A 22,559-nucleotide genomic window follows, 5' to 3' on the forward strand; every position below is an offset into this window, starting at 1 on the left:
TTCTGGCAAGAGGAACAAATAATCCTCAGGGAAAGCTGTTTTTGGAGGCTGCTGAATTGTTCTTGGCACCGCTCGGAGAGCTTCAATTCGCTAGAAAATCCCAAGCATTTTAATATAGCCAGAATATTTGCTTGCAGGATGACTAGTCCTGACATGAAATGGGTCCAGGCTCCATGGAGCCGGACCATCACAGGGACACTTCTTTTCCGCCTTTTTAACACCAGAGGGAAAGCATGTCAAAACAGAGCTCGGGTGACCTCCTGTGCACGGTGTCACCGCTGTGGAGGTCTGTGGACAAGAGATCCACCTGCCCCGGTCAGGAACCGTTCCCCCAGTAGCCACGAGCCACTGGGGTGGGCTGTGCCAACCAGGTGCTCCTTTGGCACAGCTGTGGGTCCCCGCTGGTCCCCAGCACACATCCAGCACAGTCAAACATCCTGGGCTTCATTTGAGCAGGGGGTTAAACCCTCACCTCATCTCACAGCTCCCCACCGTGCCCTTTCCCAGCACCAGTCGCTGCCAGCCGCAAACAGCCCTGGCCACCTCCCGTGTTGACTTTGGCCGGCGGCAGCCGCGTCTCTTCCTTGGGGCCACCTTGCAGGTGGTCAGCCAACGCCGGCAGCCTGTTTTCCCTTGGCCCAGGGGAAAAGGCCTAATTATTGTTTCTTTTTCTTTCCTTTCTTCTATTTTAAGATCAGAGAGCTAAAATTAGCTCAGCTCGCACAATTGGCCTCTGAGATTTAATCCCCTCCCTCCCCGAACACCGACAAAATAAGTTGCCCTTCCCAGCATTTCCACAAACTTCCCAGGCTACCAAAATAAGTAAATAAACAAACAAATAGTAAGAACGTGTGAGCCAAACCATTCTGTCCAGAGAGATTTAAAAATAGCTGTACCTGCGCCAACCCTACTGCCCAATTACTCGCACCCAGAGAGGCGCCCCAGCCCCCAGAGAGCCCCTCTTCCTCTGCAAAACGTCCTCTGCGCTGCGCACACCACAAATGCTGCTTCCTGGGACCACAGTAAAAAGTCAACAGACACAAGATTGCCTACGTGGGTGAATGGTTACCGAGAGCATCACGGCTACGGCTGCCTCCCCCCCTTAAGCACACACAGGGATGGAGCAGGCAAAGAGATGCTCAGGCTTCAAAGTCCACAGGGTGTAGTTTCCTTCCCCAGAAAAGCAGATAGGAGCCTACGTTGGGATCGGAGCCTGCAGTGGGATCTGACTGTGCCATGCCTGAAACCCTGGGTGACTGTTTACTACATCAACAGGAGCAGAATTTGCCCCCGGCTTTAGTGGCAGCCCTGATGCTAATGCACCTCCACTGCGGGTGCACAGCTCCTCCACACCTCAGTGCCCCGGTCTATAAGGTGAGGTAATGGTACAGACCTTGCTCACAGCAAAAGAGTTAGTTAATATTTGTAAAGTGCTCTGGAGTTAATTAATTGCCATTAATTCATTAGCTAGATTTTGTCTTCCTAAGCCCAGCTTTAAGCCATGCCCTGCTAGGCAGGGGCGGGTGTGCTCAGCTGGCTCTCTGCGTGCAGAGCACTGGCACAGCTTGCTGCACTGGTGCCTGAGCACACGCCAGGATGCTTCTGCATGGCTGCAGGAGCCCAGCGAGCCGTGCCACCAGCAACCTGCCTGGCCCTCCCGTGCTGTGCTCCCAGGAGCATGGAGATCTGGCCACACCGCTGAGTGCTGCCGGGCTGCACGGGCCCACCAGGGGCCAGGGAAATGGAAGCAAATACCCATCTGGCACTGGATTACCTGCCATATGCTTCCCTTACGAACGTGTCTGCCTGGAGCTCAGCGCGAGGGAAGGAGCGCACCTTCCCCCTGCACCCTGTGACACCCCGCACCCAGCTCACATTCCACCCCACAGCATCCCCAGCCGCCCTGGTGCCCATGAGAAAGCAGCAGGGTGAAAACCTGCCAACACAGACAGCGTGGACATCCATGCCCTCTCCCTCCGTGCATACACCCATAGCCACCTCTCCCTCCTCAGTAAGTGATGTCCCTCCCTGTAGGAGCAGCCAGCACCACCCAAGACCACTCAAATCCTTTCCAGGCTCCACAGCATCCAACTGCTGCAGCTGCATCCTTAGCCCTGGGCCAGATCTCACCTCTCCATCCTCAGGGCAATGTTCGCTCAAAGCACTGGGTGGGAGCCGGAAGGCAGAGCTCCAAAACCACAACCCTTGCCCATCCTGCCAGACACTGCAGCACTTCCAGGTCTCAGCCCTCACGCAGGAGCTGATGCTGCTGGACCACAGTGTAGCCCCTCCAGGACAGATGCTGCGGGCAACAACCAGCATGTGATGCTGGCCTCTGCTGGAAAACCACACACCATGCCCTGCCAGCTCTCTGCAGGGAACCCCAGCAGTTTATTTCACCCCAAAGAGATCCCTGTCATGCCAGCAGCAGGTCCCAGCAGCAGCAGCATCTCTTCGCTTCACCACCCCAGTCACCATCCCACACAGCCAACCTTCTCCAGGCTTCCCAGGATCATGGAACAGAGTAAAACCCGCACTAGAGCAGTGGGCAAAGTCCAACCCTGGCCACCTCACATCAGCTCCCCAGGGAAGCCCGCTGCGGGCCGGCAGCAGCCCGGCACATAAGACCGCAGCCTCCAGAGCAGCCAACAACAACAAACTCGTGTGTGAGCGACAAAGGGAAAAACTCAGCAAGGAAACAATATTCAGCTCGAGTGCGTATTGTAAATAATGCTGCGTATGGGTTTGTTTTATTTGTTTTAATTATGAAAACATAGTCCGGATTGTCCTGCTGGCTTGGGCAAGCTCCATCCCAGAGCTGGGGAAGCGAGCTAGAAGCCCCGCAGAGCCACGCTGCGTCCGGCAACCCTACAAAAAAACAAGGAGCTGCTGCATCTAGTCCCTGCCCCGAGGAGTTGGTGAGCTCAGTGCAATCCTGAGCAGCCCTGCTATGATCAGGTAGGCTTTGGGGCCACCGAGCAGCCAGCACACAGAGGCCAGCAATGCCACAGCTCCGCAGCTGGGAGGGAAACAAGCACCTGCAGACAGAAATATCACACACTTCAATGGCTGTTTCCAAGGCAATCATGTATCTGGGTCCATCGGTCCTGCATGTCGGGGGCTACAAGCCTTTCTGAGATTTTTATCCACTTCTCTGTTGTTCCCCTAACTCTATTTGCACCAGATATTCTCACCGATGTCACCATCGCTGTTGCTTTTGTCCTCAGACATACCAGTGCTGTTGCTCCACGCTCCTGCTCTCTCTGTCAGGTAATGGGGCCAAGCAGGAGGTAACCTCTGAAATTATTTTTTTTGCGTCAGAACGAACCTTTCCTCCTCTCGCTTCCTCCTCCCGGGCCGAGATGAAGGATCTGGCCCTTATCTCCCTGCATGCATCCACCTCAGAGCGCGCTGCTGCCAGGAGAAAGCCAAGCAGCCCAAAGCAGAGACAAGCTTCAGACACAACCAAGTTAAAAATACATATTTTTCAGACAAAAGTTCAGTCCCCAAATGGTAAGAGAATCCAGGAAAAATGCGGCAGGCCTGGCTGGTGGCCGGCTTCCAGCGCGAGCACCTCCCTTTGGAGGAATCCGGCGAGGAGTCTCAACTAATCCACCCAGGACACACCAGTATTTCTTCCTCATATTATGGAGTTGGGTTTTTGTTTTTCCTTTCTTTCTTTCTTTTTTTCCGTCTGCTCAGCACATTTGACATTCGCTGGGAAGGCACTCACAGCCGTGGGGACCGAGTTGAGGCGCGGCGCCTGGGGACAGCCTGAGGGTCCCCACTGCTCCCCGCATGCTCCTGGCATCAGCCCAGGGTTTGCAGGTAGGAGCGGCTGGAAAAGAAGGGATCGAGGCAAGAGCCTGGAGCTCATTACTGATGGGAAGGATGAGCACCAGGGCTCAAGCCTGGCTCCTCTGCTACCCCTCACCAGGGAGGAGCTGCCACTTTCGGGTCAGCCAGCAGACGCTGCTTTCCCTCCCAGTGAGATGCCCCCTGAGGAATTTGCACTTCATTCCTTGACACCCGCTTTAATTATAGGTATCAAGTCGGCTTCTCTCTTTCACAAGAGCCGTGAGCTAATTTCTCGCTCCCCTTTCTCTGCGAGGGGTTCATGAGTCACTTGCTCCCTCGTTACACACATACAAGTAGACGGGGGTGGGCTGTACGCTCCCCAAGGACCCGAGCATAAATTCCCAGCATTGAAGCTGCCGGCTGTAACATCCCAGGATGATCTTCCAAAATCTCAGCCCCAGATTCCCGTGGTTACCAAGATGAGCAGACGTGACACCGTGACATGATAGACACCGTCTAATGCCTCAAAGGCTCCCAACACACAAAAGGATGCTCTGTGCTCACCCGCCGGCCAGCACAGCACATTTCTCCGACAGCAAACCGCTGACGGACTGTGCAAAATCCCTACCCAGAAGCACAGCGAGCACATCCCGAAGCGAGGCTGCTGGGGGAGCCCGGCGTGCATCCCTGGGATGCAGACCACACCACTGCTTACCACGCTGTGCAGTTTATTTTCCTCCCCAGGCACCAAAGCAGCAGCAAGGCTCTGGCAAGAGCTCCATCATGCCATCACCCCATCACCCTAAAATGATTGCTTTGAAGAGTAAAGTAAACTGGTCATGGGTTTGGGGTGGTTTGCTGTTGTTTTCTTAAACATCAACTCATCAATTTCAGCATAATGAGGGCTTTACGAGCTGTGGATTACCATTATTCAGTTCAAGGAGACACAGATAATTGTTATGAGCAGATGAATCTCTACGGCCTATGACAGGATCCTCAACAACACTGACAGGGAGAGGCGATGGGTCCCCATGAGCTGGGCAGTCTCCCACACGTGTGCAAGCTGCCCCAATGTCCACCTCTCCATCCCCAGCCAAGCTGCTCTCCCACCACATAGGTCATTCCATCGTGACACAGCCATTTACCTTTACCCTACCATCCCCAGCATGTTCTTCTGCTAAATCGTCCCCCAGCAGCAGCCGTGCTGCCTGTCCCCAGTCTACACGGCTTGGACACAGGCTGGGAACCCCATAGGAGCTAAGGAAAGGGACCTCTTGACCCACAGCAGCCACGCTGCGCCTGCTGTTTGCTTTATTTTTTAATCAAATCACAAGACAGGGTGGGCGTTGCTCAAAATAAATCATCAACCACAACAGCAATAAAGACAACCGAGTGGCCTGAGCTTGGACTTTGTGAGCACGGGACCAGCGGCTGAGCTGCCACCGCCCCATCGCTGATGTGGTGACGGAACAGCTCTTGCACCACATCCAGACACTGCAGGTCATCACCGAGGAAATGGTTGTACTAAGAGAGGAAAGAAGGCTATGGACACAGCCAATCAGGCCAGCTGCATGCCCTTGTACCACCAGGAAAAAGGGACCAAGGGCTGTGGTAGCCCCTCGGATACCCAACCCAGAGACAAGCATCCCTCCTCTCTTGAGTCTCCACCTCCTCCTTCCACCGTTCTCCAGCTCTGGGGCCAAGGGTCAAAGGGGAAAGAAAATCTGTGCGTGCTCTCCTCAGCCAGGTGCCAGCGCGGCTCTTCTGCAAAGATTGAGCAACACGGAGATGGCAACATAGCCAGCAGCATCTCCTCTGCCTCCAGGAGGGAGGCTGCCCACAGCCTGCACCCCAGCACTGCCAGCCCCGCAGGGACCTGCGGGCTGGCTCCCAGGAGCTCCTCCAAGCCCACCTGCCTGGATCCTACATAATAAAAAGCATCGCTGTTTTTGCACAGAGGATCTGGCCCTTCCTCTGCATCAGCCAGCACCGTGCAGGATCCAGCCAGGCAGGAGCACTGGGTCGCTGCATCCACACTGGAGACCCTCCAGCCCTCGCACAGCTCACAGCAGAGAGATGTTCTCCTTTTCTTCTTCAGGAGGATTAGACACACTTCTTTTCTCTCATTGCTTTTCAAAAGAGAGGCTTTTTATCACTGCTGATCCCTGGGGGAAATCTTTCTCCCTCTCACGCTTTTATAGCTTGGACAGGGGGAGAGGAAGTTTTCCTTCAACTCAATCTCCCTGCTGACAGGCACCATGAGGGCAGAGAACAGAGCAGCTCCTCAGGTCCCTGCTTGCACCTGAGCATCGCTCTGACACCGTCGGGTCTCCCCACCACCTCCCGCACAGCGGGCGGCATCGCCAGCAACGCGCCCGGTGCCAAACCCTGGAGAACGCCCAGGCAAAACCCCGTCTTAAGTGATTTCAAAAGCCACGTCGCCGTTGCGAAATCCAGCTTGTAAAAACCCCGGCAGAACAACAGCAGCAAACCCAGCTCAAGGCAGCTACAGGTGCTCTGCCCTCGCCTACCTGCTCCCCATTCTCTGGAGGCTGCAATTACATTTTCCAGTGTTTCTTAAATCTTTTGGGTTTTTTTTTTTCCTTTCTTTCTCTTCCTGGCTGCTGCAGAACAGAGCAAGGCAAAGAGAGGAAACCAAAGCTTGGAGCTGGCAAAGCTTTAGACACGCACGGCTATTTTAATAGACCACTCGCATGCAGAAAGCTATCAACATGCCTAAGTGTGCGCGGGATCGTGGCACAATCAGCTCTACAGCGAAACAAGTCAATCCAGTGATCCCTGAAGCACTGTCAAAAGCTCTAAGTACTCAAAAGTCAAATCGTGTTGTTTTTTCACCCTCTGAGATCTGTCCATTACAGAAATCAGGGCTGGAGTTTATCGCAGCAGCAGACCGGGTATTTTTTTTTTAATTGTCAACCATGCTGCAACATTTTCTCTTTATTTTTAGGTGTCCCTTTAAAACTATAGAGGAAATCATCCAAAAGAAGTTTGTTCAAATGGCCTGTCATTTGAGGAAGTGAAATTAAACCAGAAATAAAAGCCTGAATCCCAATAAATCACACATCCACACACACAAAATTGGAGAAATCTGGGCATACCTCCAAAGCCAAGTAAATGGATGATAAACAAAACAAACCTAGCTCTGCCTGGTAATAAAGGCTTCCATAGTGGGAATTTCTCACCCGGGAATCACTTCCACCGAGGGTACGGCTCATGGCACATGGGGAGCTTTCCTGCTCTCCAGTTAAGCTGTGCCTTCAGGGATGCTGCCCCACGCTGAGCTGGGCTCACTGCTTCTGCTGGCACCAATTTCCCCCCATGCAAATCCCTGGTCCTTTGGGAGAGCCCATCCTGTCCCTGTCCCCGCCGCAGATGGCTCGATAGACCCATGACGCAGAGAGGGTGGCTGTTTGGTTTTGTTGGAGTCACGGCAAAGCTGTGCTCTTCCCCTGCACAGGCACTGCTCGAGCAGTGGGGATCTGCTCAGGGCTGCAGACCCACCCAGAGCAAACAGGACTCACAACTTGCAGAAAAAAAAGATATGCAAAGGAAAGGGCAAGAGGAATAAAGGATGAAGATGCTGAAATAAAGCCCTCCGGGCACCCAAGGTGCCTGAAGCAAGAGGCAAAACCATATGGGACAGCAAAAAAAAAGCAGCAGTTGAGCCTCCTTTCAACCTTCAGATGCAGCTTCCCATTGATATGGATGCTGCAGAGCAATGCCCACCCCCTCCTCACTGCACTGGGTTCAGCTTTTCAGGTCACACAGTGAGAGGGAGAGCAAAGGGAGGAGGGCAGGGATGGACGCCGAGATGTGTCCCAAGCAGGACTGTCTGGTGACCCCGGCTCCAGCCTCTACATGCCCACAGCTGGATTTGAGGTTGTCCATAACGCACGGCACTGCTGGGCTAAGAGCCAAGGGTTTGACAGTAAAGCCAGTGAAGGGGTGGACACACGCGATGAGGAACCAGCCGGCAAGGTCCCCATCCCGTCCCTGGCACGGCTGCAAGCAAGCCCTTGCTGCAGGGACCTGACCCCAGGTGGGCAGCTCACCCTTTCCCCAATACCTTCTTTGTTTTCCACCACGAAACAGTTAAAGGTTTCTATGCCCGGCTCTCCTAAGGACTCCAGTTAAAAGTCCACTGAGCATTCTCCCATAGTGGACTCTAGCCCCGGCGCGCAGCTGCGATAACGCGCGAAGGTGCCAGCTTGACGTGGGACCTGCCACCGGCTGCTCCGCTGGCAGCAGCGGGATAGGGTGCCACTAAGGTGGGCAACCCCCGCATGCAGGGCCCCACACAGGACAGAAATCTGAGCAAGCCTCAGAGCAGCATCTTGGGGTTTGGTAGCGTGAGGTTATACAGAGCATTTGCAGAGCAAGGAGGAGCGGTGGGCTCCAGGGCTCTGTGTTTCTGCTGGAAGAGCGAACACACCTCCTGTGATAATGATTTGGCTGCCCTCGAAGAGCCCATTTCATCTACCTTCAGCCCACACCTGGCACCCAGGCACAAATTCCCCCAGGGATTTCACGTAGGAGCAGACCTCAGAGATTTCTGTCCCCGTTGGTCCCCAGGGAGACACAAGGGCAGAAGCCACGCTGCTCTCCCTGCTGAGAACAGACACTCAGCTCTCCTCTCCAAGGCTGTCTGCAAATCCTCTTTCACCAGGACAACACATACCATTTTTTAAAAGCTCGGTGATGTAACCAACCAGTATTTATAATGCTGAAAACATCCCAAAGCTCCATCTCTTCCAGTTCCCAAGCACGCTGTGTACTCTTAATACACTAATTGCAATGATGAATAGCTCCTTATAACATTCCTCTTGTGCAGCTACTGATAGGGCCAAGAGCTGAGATGGAAAGTCCTTCTAACGCTCCTTCAAGGTACATTCAGGATTTTACCCCTTCACAACAAAAGATAGAGTGAAAATTTGGAAAATATGTCGGTCCTGCACCAAGCCATGCCACCAGGCAGAGATGGGAATGCCAAGCTCCCTCTCCCTCAGCCCAGCCACATCATCATCTTAATAATAAAGTCAGCAGATCATCACGGATCAATCTCAGTCCTTAGTTAAGCCGACGCGATCTTGATCCCGTTCGATGAAATCAATGCCGAGCTGCTAACCCCGCTGGCGCTCGTGGGGCTAAGATTCCCCTGCCAAAGGGTCCTCCGTGACCCCCAGCCCCAGCGTGGGACCAGGGAGCACTCAAGGCTCGTTTCCTCTGCTTTTGAAATGGTACTGCAGATATTATCATTTGCTTGCAAGTCCTCCTGTGCCCATGATTTCCCCACTCGCAATTAAAGGCTCAAACCAATGCACTGGTTTGGGGTTTTTTTTTCAGTAGAGTCACTTCTACCTTATTAATTTGTAAAGATGCATTCAATTAGGGAGCACGCTGGCTTCGCCTTCCCTTCCCATGCAAAGCAAGCTTTTACTCCCAGTCAGGGCCAGGCTCTCTGGGTGCTTTCCCCAGCACAGAGTCTCTGCTCCCAGAGATTTCCAATCCAGCCACCAGGACCACTTCAGGAAGAGCGTTACCCCATCGCTCAGCTGGGACCCAAGGGATGCCCGGACCCAGGCCACCCAGGGTACTGGTGACAGAGAAGGGCTCAGGATCAGCTCTCACCCCAGCCTTGACTGTGGCTCAGGGGACCTCCCAGCACCCGTCCCAGCATGGAGAACTGGCAGGACCGGCTGCTCCCGCTCTGCAGGCACGTCCCCGCACCCAACACACACCCAGAGCCCCACACTCACCCAGCGCAGGCGGTGAGGACCCCAACCCACGCTCCAACCCAGCATGGGCACTTTCCTGCTCCCCTCCTTCCAAAGAGCTGGTTTGGGTTTTCCACAATTCAGGCAGGACTGGGAGCACCCCTCTGCTCTCAAGGATAAGCTTGTCTGCTTGTGCATCCCTGAGAACACAGATTCAGAGCAGAATTCAGAGCCTTGGAACCCACTGCCCAGGGCAGGTGTGGAATCTCCTCCTTTGGAGGTACTCAAACCCCTCCTGGATGCAATCCTATGCAACCTGCTTGAGAGGACCCTGCCTTAGCAGGAAAGGTTGGACTTGATGAGGTCCTGAGGTCCCTTCCAACCCCTACTTCTGTGAGTTTGTGAGAAGAGCTTCTGGGCTTCCCTCTTGCTGCCTACCACTCCTGGAGTAGCAGCACCAGGGTGGGCTGCACCGCACAGCACCTGGGGCAGTGTCCAGGGGCAAATGCCACTGCTTCAAAGAGACCTGGGAGGATGCTTTGATCAGCGCTGCATGAGCCATGGTGTTCTCAGAAGGTGCAGGGAGAGGTGGAGCCTCTCCACTTGTGTAGGTGGGCGTTTGAGACGGGAACCACGCTGTTATCTGCCATCCAGGGCTTGCTGCAAGAAATCCCTGCCCTGCAACATTTCCTGCACACACTCAGAGGCTGAGAAACCTTGCTGGAGAAGCCAGACGTGGTTTTCCGTGCCCGCCCAGCTTTGGCTCCCATGGCACAACACCCAGCGGACCAGAGCACCTGGGTGCCTGTGGGGAGCAGCACAGGTGGAAAAACAACAAAGATGAGAAAACTGAGCACCCAAGCCAAACAAAGCCCGTGGTGACCGATGGCCTCTGATTTCCACAGCCTAAACCTGCCCCACAGGTGAGGCATAAAGAGGCAGCAACTTGTCATATGGGAAATGCTGGCTTTTTCCTCACAGAGGAGATGAAACCTCAAAGCAGAGCTGTCCCGGAGCATCAAAGCAAAGCCCCGGAGCTGGAGGGCACGGCAGCACTGCTACCAAAATACAATTTGAAACACAGGCAAATCCCCTAACGAACTAAATCTGCGTCTCACAACTGTATAATCAGTAGGGAAACCTACTGGCAAGGTGTAATTTGGGATGCTGCCTTGCTCCGTAGCTCAGCACCAAGTTCCTGCACAGCACCAGCCACCCTGCAGCAGGTTAGAGGAGCCCCCCAGGACATCTGGGATTCCTGCTCTCAGCCAGCCCTGGCTCTGAACCGCTGCTTAGACAAAGTCTCTGACATTTGCAAACAATAGGTATCAGCTGGCCTGGGGCCAGGCTATGTATCTCCTGCAGGGATCACAGCTAAGCCTTCCTAAGTGCTTAAATAGGGGCTTGCAGGTAATTGTCCCAGGAGTCTTAACTCTTCCCTGAGCCCCCTTTGATGTCAGGTCCCTGATGTCAGGCACAGGGCAGCAGTGGCGAGGATGGGGAATTGAGGGCTGCAGCCCAGCTTCCAGCATGGGTCATCACACCCTGTCCTCCCAGAGCTCTTCTCCCGTTTCCCACCATGGGCTCCAACGGCTGTGATGCTCCCACCTAGCAACCCGGGCATCCCATAAATACCACCACAGAGGCCTGGGGAGAGTGCTCGGTACAGCACAAGGTATTGATGCTGCGGCTGGCATGGCTTGCTCACCACGTGCCCATCCAGCAGACCACAATTTGCTTAGGGGTGCAGAAAGTTTCAGCTTTAGCAGGTTTACCCTGACAGGAAGGGAGCCTGGGTGGCCTGTGTAGGTACAGGAAACCCCTTTCTATCACGCACATCACTCCGCTTCCTCTGGATTTCTTTAACCTTTCACTCTTGGCCTGATTTATGCCTTTACACTGATTTTCGCATGCATGCACTTCCCTGCTCTCCACTCCAGTGCTGCGGCTCCAAACCAGCAAAAATGCTGGCATGGCTTTGGTATCCATCTGCCCAGAGCTGGAGCACTCTCTGCAGGGAAGCCTCCTCTGCCTCCCTCGGGAGGAGCCAGGCTTTTGCAGGCACCGAGGAGGGGAACATGCACATGTCCCACACAGCTGGGCTCGGTGCCACGCTGCGCTTTGGGGCTGGGCAGCCAACACATAGATCCCAGCCACCCGTGGGATCTGCGCTGGTCTGCGTGCGATGGGGAGGCAGTAGGAAAAGCACTGGAGCAGCTAATCTGGGACCCTAGGGAGACGTCCCAGCAAAGGAAAACCAGATATGGAGGGTTGCTGCAAAGGTACTACATGGCAAGCGCCAGGCTCCAGCACAACCACCCCAGCAACGCAAAGGATGGACTCGGATTTTCCTTCCAGAGAAGGAAAGGATCCACGATCAGCTCAGCCCTGAGCCCTCTAAACAGGGGAGCAGCAAACTGAGGAGGCACAGGGCTGGGGGAACCCGACAGCTGCCACCCACTCCCCATCCCTGGCATAAGCCACTCCAGCTGGGATGCAGCACCCCATCGAGAAAGGGCACCCCCGGCACCACGAGCACGTGGAGCGGTGCCTGGTGATGCCTTCAGAGGCGGCCGGTCATGAGGACAGTGAGGACACAGCCTTAATGTCACCTAAAGGGCCTCTTGGGTGGGAAGATTAGCAGCTTATTGCCAGCCTTGCAGGGATCCCAGCACAACAGGAATGAAACGGCAGACCATGTTGGGAAACCGGCTTCCCAGGAGCAGGTAGGACCAAAGGCTCCACGGCAGCATCTGAGCAGGGACCACGGCACAGAACCCAGGGGAAGGTGTTTGGGGAGGAATCACAGTTAAGGTTAATTCTTCAAGTCCCCGGTTTGGGGCATTTTTAACTTGTGCAGCCCAATAAATGGAGAAGATGGAAGCGAGTGGTCCTGGTGCCACCAGCCATCACTAGGGCAGTGGGATGTGGGGACACACCAGTACAACGACCCGAGTTTTCCATCCCTGCTTTCACATCACAAAGCTCCACGCAACAGCCTGCACAGTCCCGTCCTTACAGCTGCCACCATTCAGGGAGTTAAAACATAGGACAATCCCAAAGCAGGAGCAAGCCAGGAAAGCAGCTCTTCGCCCAACTCACGTGGGATGTGGCGGGTCACCCCCAAGAGCCACCTGCTCGCAGCGCTCCCCCAGCCCAGCCGGAGGGAAATGCAGTCGCAAAGGTCATCATTTTGGTGTTTGACTGAGCATAAAAATCCTACCCTGAAAACAAAACGAAAAAAAGGGAAAACGGGGACAGGGAGAGCAATGGGGCAGGAAAGGGGTGGCAATGCATGGCACGACAGCCTCAGAAACACAGGAGAGAGGCTCACACCCCAGTAACGCTCATCTCCATTTCAGAAGGGTTTCCTGAGAAAATAAATGCAAAGTCTGTTATAAAAGTTTATCTGTGTGTGCGAGAAAGAGCAAGTGTGCCTGACTACGGTATAGAGATGTCATTATTTTCATGCATCTGCCTTACCCAATTTTATTTAGTTGCTTTCTGCACCATTTCATGCTCATTCTGCTGCTGAGCTAGACAATTGCTTTATAACTCTAGGGTGCAATTTCACTGTCTGCGAGCCACACGCACACGCACGCACAAGGGGTCTTTGCAGGGATGGAGCAGGGAGGTGCAACTCCCCCCTACCCCAACATTTGGGAGGTTGCATTGAGATTTCTTAATAAATAAAAAGAGAGAAAATTAAATTAAGATGCTAAGCCACTACCTCCGATGCATTATAATTCAAGGAGTGAATGGAGGGGAGCAGACCCAGAAAACAACAGCTCCCCATTAAGAATGAGGAGGATGAACCGGAGGGCAATTTGCTGTCTCTCACGCTAAGTGAAAGTGGAGAGAGATGGAGCCTGGCAGGCTGGAGGGCAGAAGCACCGTGAATCACGCTGGATTTTTATGATCAATTGAAAGCCGCACTTGAACAAGTGCAGGTAAAAAAGGGAGGGCTGGCCATGCAGGTGCAGAGCGCCCAGACAGAGGTTTTCAACTTGCTGAAGTTGCTTGGCCTCTTGCAGGGTTCAGGTGCCCTTGTAGGGACCCCCTGCTTTTACCCCACAGCCCTCGCCCCTCTCTAAGCTTTCCCCCAGGCTGCAGCAGCCCCATGGATGTGGGTCAGGGCAGCCACAGGGTGTGAGGGGGTCTCCAGAAACAGCCCCAGTGCTGATGCGAAGCGACACGGGGCCACGCATCTCCCCACCACGGCGCGAGCGAGCATCTCGGTCACAGCCTGCAGCTGATATGCCGTTATCGTCTGCCACCGGGCCCTGCACGCTGGTGTTAGAGCCCACAGCTTCCCAGGCTGATAAAGTCACTCATCTTACAAAAATGGGGCAGAAAAAGAGGAGGTGGGGGCAGAAGGGGAGCCCAGCATGGTCTGGGAAGGACGATCGGTGCAGAAAAAGGGGTTGCTCTTTCCTTTTTCCCTCTTTAGCACGAGCCCTCACCTGCACATGGGTTCTCAGCGAGAGGCTGTTGCTCCCTAGGGTGCAGGGCTGGGAAGCCACAGCGCTGGCAAACCGCTCTCAGCCATCCCTCGCCCCCCTGGGGCAGCCAAAACAGCACCCCCAGCTCAACGCAACATCCCCAGGTCTACTCCTGCCTCTCTGTGACCCTGCTCCTCCCTAGGCCCTTTGGGTAGGCCCTTTGGGCCTCTGCCATCGCTCACCACCTCACCCGCTCCGAGCAAGCCTCCTCCATAGCATCCCATGCCAAAGAGGCACAGCCGAACTCCATCTCCTCGCTTCGTCACCCTCCGCATCTCCAGGAGGATCGTGGCTGGAAGCGCACCCTCTCTCCTGTGCCTTCTCCTTCCGCTCTTGCTTCACCGCTGCCATTGCCTCATTCCAACTCCGCAATGGCCATGTAGGAGACGCGCTGCCCACAACAAAATAGCCTCGCAGCAACCCAGAGAGTTCACAGAATAAATAAATAAAACCGAAAAAAAAAAAATAGAGAACCCAACCAACTTTCCAGCAATTATTTATCAGCCAAAAATGGAAAAACAATAATCAAACGTTTCTGCCTTTGCGTCCAGCACCGCACAGACAGCTGAAACCAGACGGGGCATCCCATCCTCATCCCTCCTGGCAGCCCCCAGCACAAAGGATGTGCTCCAAGAGATGAGGGGGCCGTAAACCTCGGGGGGCTCCGGGGCTGCCCTCAGCTCCCCCTCTGTCTGGTTTTTTAAACGCTGAAGAAAGCCAAAACCCTACAAAAGAGGAGCCCATGAAAAGTAACAACCAGATGGGAATTGCATTACCATTTTATTGGTCCCAAATACCAGTAATGCACCTTTTATCTCTTGGCTCTGCAGTGATTTCACATCCGATGCAATCCAGGGAAGGGGTTACGGCTCAGACAAGACCAAAACCCAAATACACCACCAACCTGCCAAAACCAAGAGATTAACGCCCCCTAAGAAGTCCCCTAGGGTTTGAAAGAAGGAGCAATGCCCATGGTGAGAGGGACTATCTTCCACTAGAGCAGAAACGGGACGCTAGCCCTGCTCCCGATGCTTAATAAACCAAATATTTAGGGTGTTTCCTCCTTACTTTCTGGGTTTGGAGCACCTGGCTTACACATAAACCCAATCTGCAAGCTTCTCTTTGCTTCCAGGCCAAAAAGCAGTTTGGGGTTTGGTTCGGCTACTAGGATTTGGGACCCTCAAAAACCCAGAGAAGCCCTCCGGACCTCAGATGGATTGTGCTCCACGGGGCTGGAAGCCGCCATCCCAACCAGGGTTTCACAACCACGCCACGCCCTCGCTCCAGGCCCTGCTCCCAGCTTTGCTGGTGCTCAGACGCACCCGTGTGCCTCAGTTTCCCACCCTGTATCCGTCTAATCTGGACAGACCATGAGTTTTCAAGGCAAGGAAAGGATCTTCCAGTACTTAAAGCAGTCTACAAGAAAGCTGTGGAGGGGCTCTTGATCAAGGAGCGCGGGGACAGCAGGAGGGGAAACAGATTTAAACCGAAACAGGGGAGACTGAGAGGAGATATTAGGAAGAAATGTTTTCCTGCGAGGGTGCGGAGGCCCTGGCATGCGAGCAGTGGTGGCTGCCCCATCCCTGGAGTGGTTCGATGCCAGGCTGGATGGGGCTTGGAGCCCCTGATCCAGTGGGAGGTGTCCCTGCCCATGGCAGGGGGTGGGACTGGATGGCCTTCAAGGTCCCTTCCAACCCAAACCATTCTAAGAGCCTATGAAGATTTGCTCCCTCTTGATGTGCAGAGGCAGGAGCTGGCACAGACAGAGCTGTGATCAGAGTTACAGCTCCAAGGTGCAACCTTGAAACTTTTATTGTCGATCACAATAGAAGAAAGAAAAAAAACAAACCAACGACCATTTTATGCTGACGAGGGGTCTGTTTGAACAGGATTATTTTTTAACTCCACATTAAACAAAATTTCAAAGGAGAGGAGCTGCGTTTGGGCTTAATTTGAACCCCTTCTTCCTTTTCTTGCAAGGGAATTGTTCCCTGTTTATCTCAGAAAACACCCTCCATTTTGAAAAGCTGTCTTCTCTAAATAAAAACTCAAGTTGTTTCCCTGACTTTCATTCTTTGCTTTGCTTTTTCTAAGCAAAACGTTGTCAGAAAAGGCAAGTTCTCACAGCCAGTTTCCATCTCAACAATAGAGCATTTTCCCAGGCTAAATTGCTTCTGTCTGAAAATCTTTGAACAGTTTGAGCTGGCTGGCATGTGCGGGGATCCTTCTGTAGGGTTTTTTTTTTTTTTTTAAATCCTTATTTGCAATATTATTTCGTCTGCTTTTGCGCTGCCTTGATGTTGGAGCAGCCTTTGGAGAGACACAACCACTCCTCCCTCCTCCTCCTCTGTCCTCCCTCCAGGCACACGCTTTCCTTTGAGGAGGAGGAGAAGGGAGAAAGAAAATAAAAGACAAGCAAAGAGGAAAATGTCAGAAAGCTGCTTTTTGTGTGTGTGTCAAACGTTCAAAGTTATTCCAGAGTCTAGGCTTTAAATGTAATAAAATACAGCAACTCCTGACAAAATCAATTAAAATAAAACCACCCAGGCTGCCTCCCCTATTGCTTTGTAGCTACGCTGACTTTGAGAGCCCACCTGGGCCTTTTAGGAAGCAATTATGGAACTGCTGGGCTGGATCCTGCACCAGCAGCGTGCGGGCTTGCCGAGCATCCCTTCCCATGGCAGGCTGGATGCAGGAGAAGCCCAGTTCCTTCACCTGTGAAGGGAGGTGATGATGGGGAGACGTGCTGGGGATCACCGCCAGAGAACTGGATTAATTAGAATCATAGAATGGTTTGGGTTGGAAGGGATTTTAAAGCCCATTCAGTTCCACCCCCTGCCATGGGCAGGGACACCTCCCACTGGATCAGGGGCTCCAAGCCCCATCCAACCTGGCCTGGAACCCCTCCAGGGATGGGGCAGCCACCACTGCTCTGGGCAACCTGGGCCAGGGCCTCCCCACCCTCACAGCAAAACACCTCCCCCCAGGATCTCATCTCAATCTCCCCTCTTTCAGCTTCAAACCATTCCCCCCATCCTATCCCTGCACTCCCTGACCAAGAGCCCCTGCATCCCGGTTTTCCTACAGGAACCGATTAGAGCCCAGTTAGGTGACCAAGCTCCCCGGGAAGGTCCCTGCACTACCCAGCACTTTGCCAGCAGTGATTTGAGGTCTCCCCAGCTTTGGTTCCCACCACCAGCCCAGCTGGACAGAGAGGAGCCTGGCTGGGGGGCAGGAAGCCCCTCGGCATCCCCGCTCCATCACCACCGCCCTCAGTTAAGCCCTTGCCAAGAGCCATCGCCTCTTGCCATCTCACCGCCTCCTGCAGCGGGGTCACAGAATATTTATAGCAAGAATGATTTGGTGATTTCAGGCAGCCGAGACCCTCAGGGGAATACCCTGCTCACACACACAGTACCCCCGGAAAGGCACCGGGATATTCATTGGAACGAGCACCCTGGGCAAGAGTCAAGACCAGCAAACATCCCAAAGCCCAAGCCCTGCCCTGCGGTGCCCACCACTCCTCTGTTTGTTGGTTTTCTTAGCCATCCTGGAAAAAAAACATTAAATAAATAAACCAATTCAGCCGGGTGGCAGGGCATTAGGAATCCACTGCTGCTCCCAGAAAACAATACTCCAGCAAAAAGGGGTTTTAACCCATTTCTTAACAAATATTTATTTTTGCCTTCAAGATGTGGGTGGGACGAAGCCAGAGTGTATTTTCCAGTAAAATGTTTTGATTCCCCCCTTGATTTTTTTTTTCAACAGGAGGAAAATGCCAATAATAATATTTGCAATGAATAACTAAAATTCTGCGGCTTTCTCCCCCGCTCTCTTTTAAATAAATAAAATGCCCTAAATACGAGAAACACAAACGCTCTCTCCAACACAGCAGGACGGCGTGGAGTAAACTCAGGGATACTCGGAAGGTTTATTTAACTGTCACAGCCCTGATACTGAAAAAGGCAATAATTCCTTCCCAGCTTGTTTTGCATATGTCAACTGGGAGAGGTTGAGCTCTACACTGCGCTTCAGCAAGAGAAATTGGGACGTGGTCTCTGACTTTTATCTCTTGCTCCTAGGCTCCTCTCTGGTGCGACCAGCATCTTCCAGATGTGGATCAGAAGATTTCTCCTTCCTCACAGGGATGCTCAGACAAGCTGTGATACTTTCTGCGTCTTTCACAATCTTTTTTTCCCCCTATGGATTTTCCCACCAGCTGTAAGTTTTTGAAGCTAAAAGAAGCAGAATTGAAGATGATGCCAAGATCTCAACTCAGGCGTGGGCTCCTACCAACCCAACTTGGGTTTTGCACTGGGTTGAGGCTCACCCTGACAGCGTGCCCGATGGCAAGGCCAGGGGATGCAGGATGTCCCACGGCAGGGGGTGGAGCTGGATGATCTTTAAGGTCCCTTCCAACGCAAACCATTCTATGAAGATGTCTCAAGGATGCTCACACTCCCATGCTCCCTTCCACCCCAAGCAGCCCCCGGGCTCCGGGTTGCTTCCCCCCAGCTGGACAGGGGCTTGTTTCGCTGTTTCCCTTGGCAGCATCCCCACTCCAGCCTGGCCCTGCACAGCCAGGTCTCACCCCACATCCTGAGCAGCTGTAGCCATCTCACACAGGCAGGAAGATGGACTCGCAGGGGTTGCAACCCAGTGAACTGACCTCTCGGAGGAAAGCACCAGCCTCAGAAACCCATCAACTGCTCCTTCCCCCAACGAGGCTGAGCCTCATGGGAGGGGTCCCCAAGCTCACCATCACCTACCGCTGCTTACAGAACTGGGCAAAGAAGAAAATGAAGCAATGAAGGGATTGCAGTGGCAAGAGCCTTGGCGAGGAGCAGCTGCCCGAAGAACCAAGTCCCTCAGTCTGCATGTCAGTCCTCAACCTGGCCTTGTACAAAGCCTGACCTCGCCACGTGCCCCTCACTAGGCTGGAGGCTCCGTGATCAGGCTGGACGTTGTCCCGGGAGCAGGACAGCACACAGAGCCGCATGGCGACGGCATCCAGCCCAAGAGATGCTCGAGGACATGCTGTCCTCGTGGCGAGCCTCTGCCTTGGCATCCGCCAGCAGCTCTTGAGACAAGCAGGAAAATGAGATACTACTATTAAAAGTGCCCAGCGCTGGCCATGCTTCCACCCATGACATCAGCAGGGTTATCTGAGTCTAACCATGAGCAGGACTTGGCCAGGAACCTCCACCAGGTTACCCTTTTTAGGCCAAACTGAGCTGAGATTTTGATAGGGCCACCCTATAACAGAACTTGAATTTTCCCCCCCGGCTCTAGTTCTCCAACTCTCTCCTGGTGCGCAGGAAAACAAACTCCACAAGCTTGGCTATTCCCTCCACACGCTGGCTCCAACCATGACATGGGACTGTGTTGGCAAAACACCCCGCAAAGCTGGAACTCGGCAGGTTTTGGACTATCCCACCTCCAAAAAAGCTCTGTTGGACCCACCACCTCCGCTCTGGTTTCACTGGGAAGGTTTTTGCTCGCATTTGCCAAGGCCCCCACCGCTCTTACAAACTGCTCACACACTTTCAAGGCTCAAGCAGCCTCCCATGCTCAGAGCGGGACCAAGATCTTCCCCCTCCAAAACCTCCCCTTACAACCAAAGCTGATTTTTCCAATAAACCGTGACCAAAGGCCAGCGGATAAAGTTTAGGAGTCACTTCTGGAGCAGCACAATACGCAGCAGAGACAAACACAGGTCACAGCTCCCGCAGGCAGCTGAATTTTCTCCTAAGCCAGCGATGCAAAGTTATAACACCCCCCCCCAGCACCACTGTCCTGAGGTGGCTGCCTTGTTTTTCTCCTGGATGCTCCCGCTGTGCTTCACAGCGTGTTACAAAGACCCACCCTCTCCCCGTCAAACACACATACATTTATAAATGAGCGGATAAATCAGTTGTTTTTCATTTGCACCACTGTGAAAATCCTTACCCGAGCCAGCAGCAAGGTGACACACACTCCCCCCCTCTCCTCCCCCATCAAAGTCAACATGACTAATAACACAACGTATTATTTAGCATCTACAGCGTAACAGGCGAGCTCAGGGCTGGAAAAAAAAGTAAGTATATACATAGGGGCCTGATCCTGCCCCTACGAAGAAAGGTTTAGATTGTCTCCTACAAAAGCATCAAAGGAAATGTAAATCTCACAACCCTAAGATTAAACCACGTTTGTGTGACAAGAGATAGGCACTTTCTGCTTCCGTGGGTGTGTTTGTGATGCTCCCGGACACCTGTATTTGATCTACCCAAAAGGAGTCGGGTTGCCTCTGGAAGCAGGACCCGTTCCCGAGGGACACCGCAGGTGAGATGCTTCTAAACCCAAGCAGCAACTCTGGGGAAGTCAACCCAGCAGCATCTCCCACCTCGCAGCCGAATCAACGCGGAGCACCATAAACCTGTGATTTGGGGGAGGATTTGGGGGAGATGCCAGCTGAAGACCTGCCAGCCCATGGGGCCAGGCTCTCCCCGCCAAAGCCCCCAGACCACAGCCGTCCTGGAAACCCTCCCGGCGGGCAGAGCCAGCTGGGGACCTTGTGATGCTGTTTATATTTATTCCGCACTTGGAAAGGGATAACTACAATTGCAATTCTCAAACAAAAACAAAACAAAACAAAAGAGAATATAAAAAGAAAGAAAACACACCACCACAGGCTAGCAGAGGTTGAGCAGAGATTTAAAGCCCAGGGAGTGGATACTCGCACTGGCCATGGGCTTGGAGCCCATGCACCATGCCGAGCGGTGGCAGAGATGGCAGGATTTGGCCCTCTTTCCCCTTGCCTGGACTCGGTGCCAGGCTACTTCACTCAAACTTTTCTTCCCCCCACCCTGAACACTGAGCTCTGTAATATCATTTCTCCTGAAACCGAGACGCGAGGAGGCATTTGCCTTTACAAGCCAGAACTTGACTCAGTCACCGAAACGATGGCAAACTCCAGCTGGAAAGAGGTTTTAAAATGTAGAGAGAGGAAAAAAAAAAAAAGAAGGGAAAGGAAAGAAAAAGAAAGGCAGGAGGGTCTCAAAGGGAAAGGAAAAAAGAAAAGCAGGAGGGTCCCAAGCTTCTGGGAGCAGGCAGGGAGGGAGGATGCAGCGAGGGGCCGGTGCGGGGGTCCCCGCGGGTGCCTCCCCCTGCCCGGCTGCGGGAAGAGGCAGAAAAAGGAGGAAAAGAACAAAAATAAAGAAAAGAAACCGAGAGAGGAAAACAAGAAGGGGGGAGAAAAAAAAGGCTGCGAGATGCAGAACCAGCCCCGGGTGGAAGGGGGGGGGGGGGCTCTGTCCCCACCGCCCCGTTTGAAAATACCGCCCCAGGAGAAAAATAAAGAGGGGAAAAAAAGAAAAACCACCAAAAAAAAATATCTCAAACAAACAAAATAAGAACTATGGGCCGCTCGGCACTTTGTGTGGCTCCAAGTCCCTCCGTGGAGCTGCCTCCCTCCCTGCCCGGGGAAGGGGCGCAGCGCATCCCCCGGCCGGAGCCGGGAAGGGAGGCAGCTCCGGAGCCTGTTTTGTTTGATTTTATTTAACCCAACCACCCCCTTCCCCCCGCGGTAGGAACGGAGAATGTGGGTTGTTTTGGGGGTTTGTTTTTTTGGGTTTTTTTTTTTTTTTTTCGGAGCAAAACTCACCCAGTGGCAGGAAGTGTTTGGTGTCCATAGCTGGTGCTTAACTCATGCCAAGGGGCTTGGTTGGAGCTCGGCGGCGAAAAACACACACGCACAGGGCGAGCAGAGAGGGGAGGAGAGCGAAATCAAAGCGAAAAGGGGGGAGAGGGAGGAGGGGGGGGAAGCCCGAGGGGCGGGGGAGGAGGAGGAGGAGGAGGAGGAGGAGGAGAGGAGGAGGAGGAGGAGAGGAGGAGGAGGAGAGGAGGAGGAGAGGAGAAGGAGGAAGGGGAGAAGAAGAAGAGGAGGAGGAAGGGGAGAAGAAAAGAAGGAAGGGAAGAAGAAGAGGAGGGGGAAGAGGAGAAGGAGGAAGGGGAGAAGAGAAGAGAAGAAGGAGGGGGAGAAGGAGGAAGGGGAGAAGAAGAGGAGAAAAAGAGGAGGGGGAGGAGAAGAGAAATAGGAAAGGGAGCAAAGGAGGAGGAGAGGAGAAGGAGGAAGGGGAGAAGAGGAAGAGGAGGATGAGAAGAAGAGGAGGCAGGGGAGGCTGCAGCCGCACCAGCGGTGCAAAGCCGAGGCAGCGGAGTTGTTGCAAACTCTCCCCCCCCCACACACACACACACTCCACTCCCCTCCCCTCCAACAATGTAACTCGGGCTCCGCCGGGCGCGCTCGGCTCCGCGCCGGGGGCCCCGCGCAAGGGGGGAGCGAGAGCCGCGCCCGCCCCGCAGCGCCGCCCGCCCCGCAGCGCCGCCCCGCGAGGGAGGGACGGAGGGGAGAGACACCGGGGAGAGCCGGGGGGGGGGGGGGGGGTGAGAATGAGGCGGGAACGTGCGCCCCCAGCCCGGAAACCCCCCGTGTCCTGAGCTGCGTCCACAGCAGCGCGGCCGACAGGGAGGGAGGGAGGGAGGG

General features: G+C 53.9%; 1 protein-coding gene across 1 annotated transcript in view; it reads right to left on the bottom strand.

Annotated features, from left to right (window-relative positions):
• The window catches only part of RXRA (retinoid X receptor alpha), a 114,956-nt gene extending 93,129 nt beyond the window's left edge, over positions 1–21,827 (bottom strand). The window contains exon 1 of the mRNA XM_054084054.1: positions 21,678–21,827. Coding sequence (XP_053940029.1) covers positions 21,678–21,705 — 28 coding nt within the window. The 5' untranslated portion in view covers positions 21,706–21,827. The remainder of the gene's footprint in view (positions 1–21,677) is intronic.
• Positions 21,828–22,559: the final 732 nt, after the last annotated feature.

The sequence above is a fragment of the Cuculus canorus genome, chromosome 19, assembly GCF_017976375.1.
Source record: "Cuculus canorus isolate bCucCan1 chromosome 19, bCucCan1.pri, whole genome shotgun sequence".
Classification (NCBI taxonomy): Eukaryota; Metazoa; Chordata; class Aves; order Cuculiformes; family Cuculidae; genus Cuculus; species Cuculus canorus.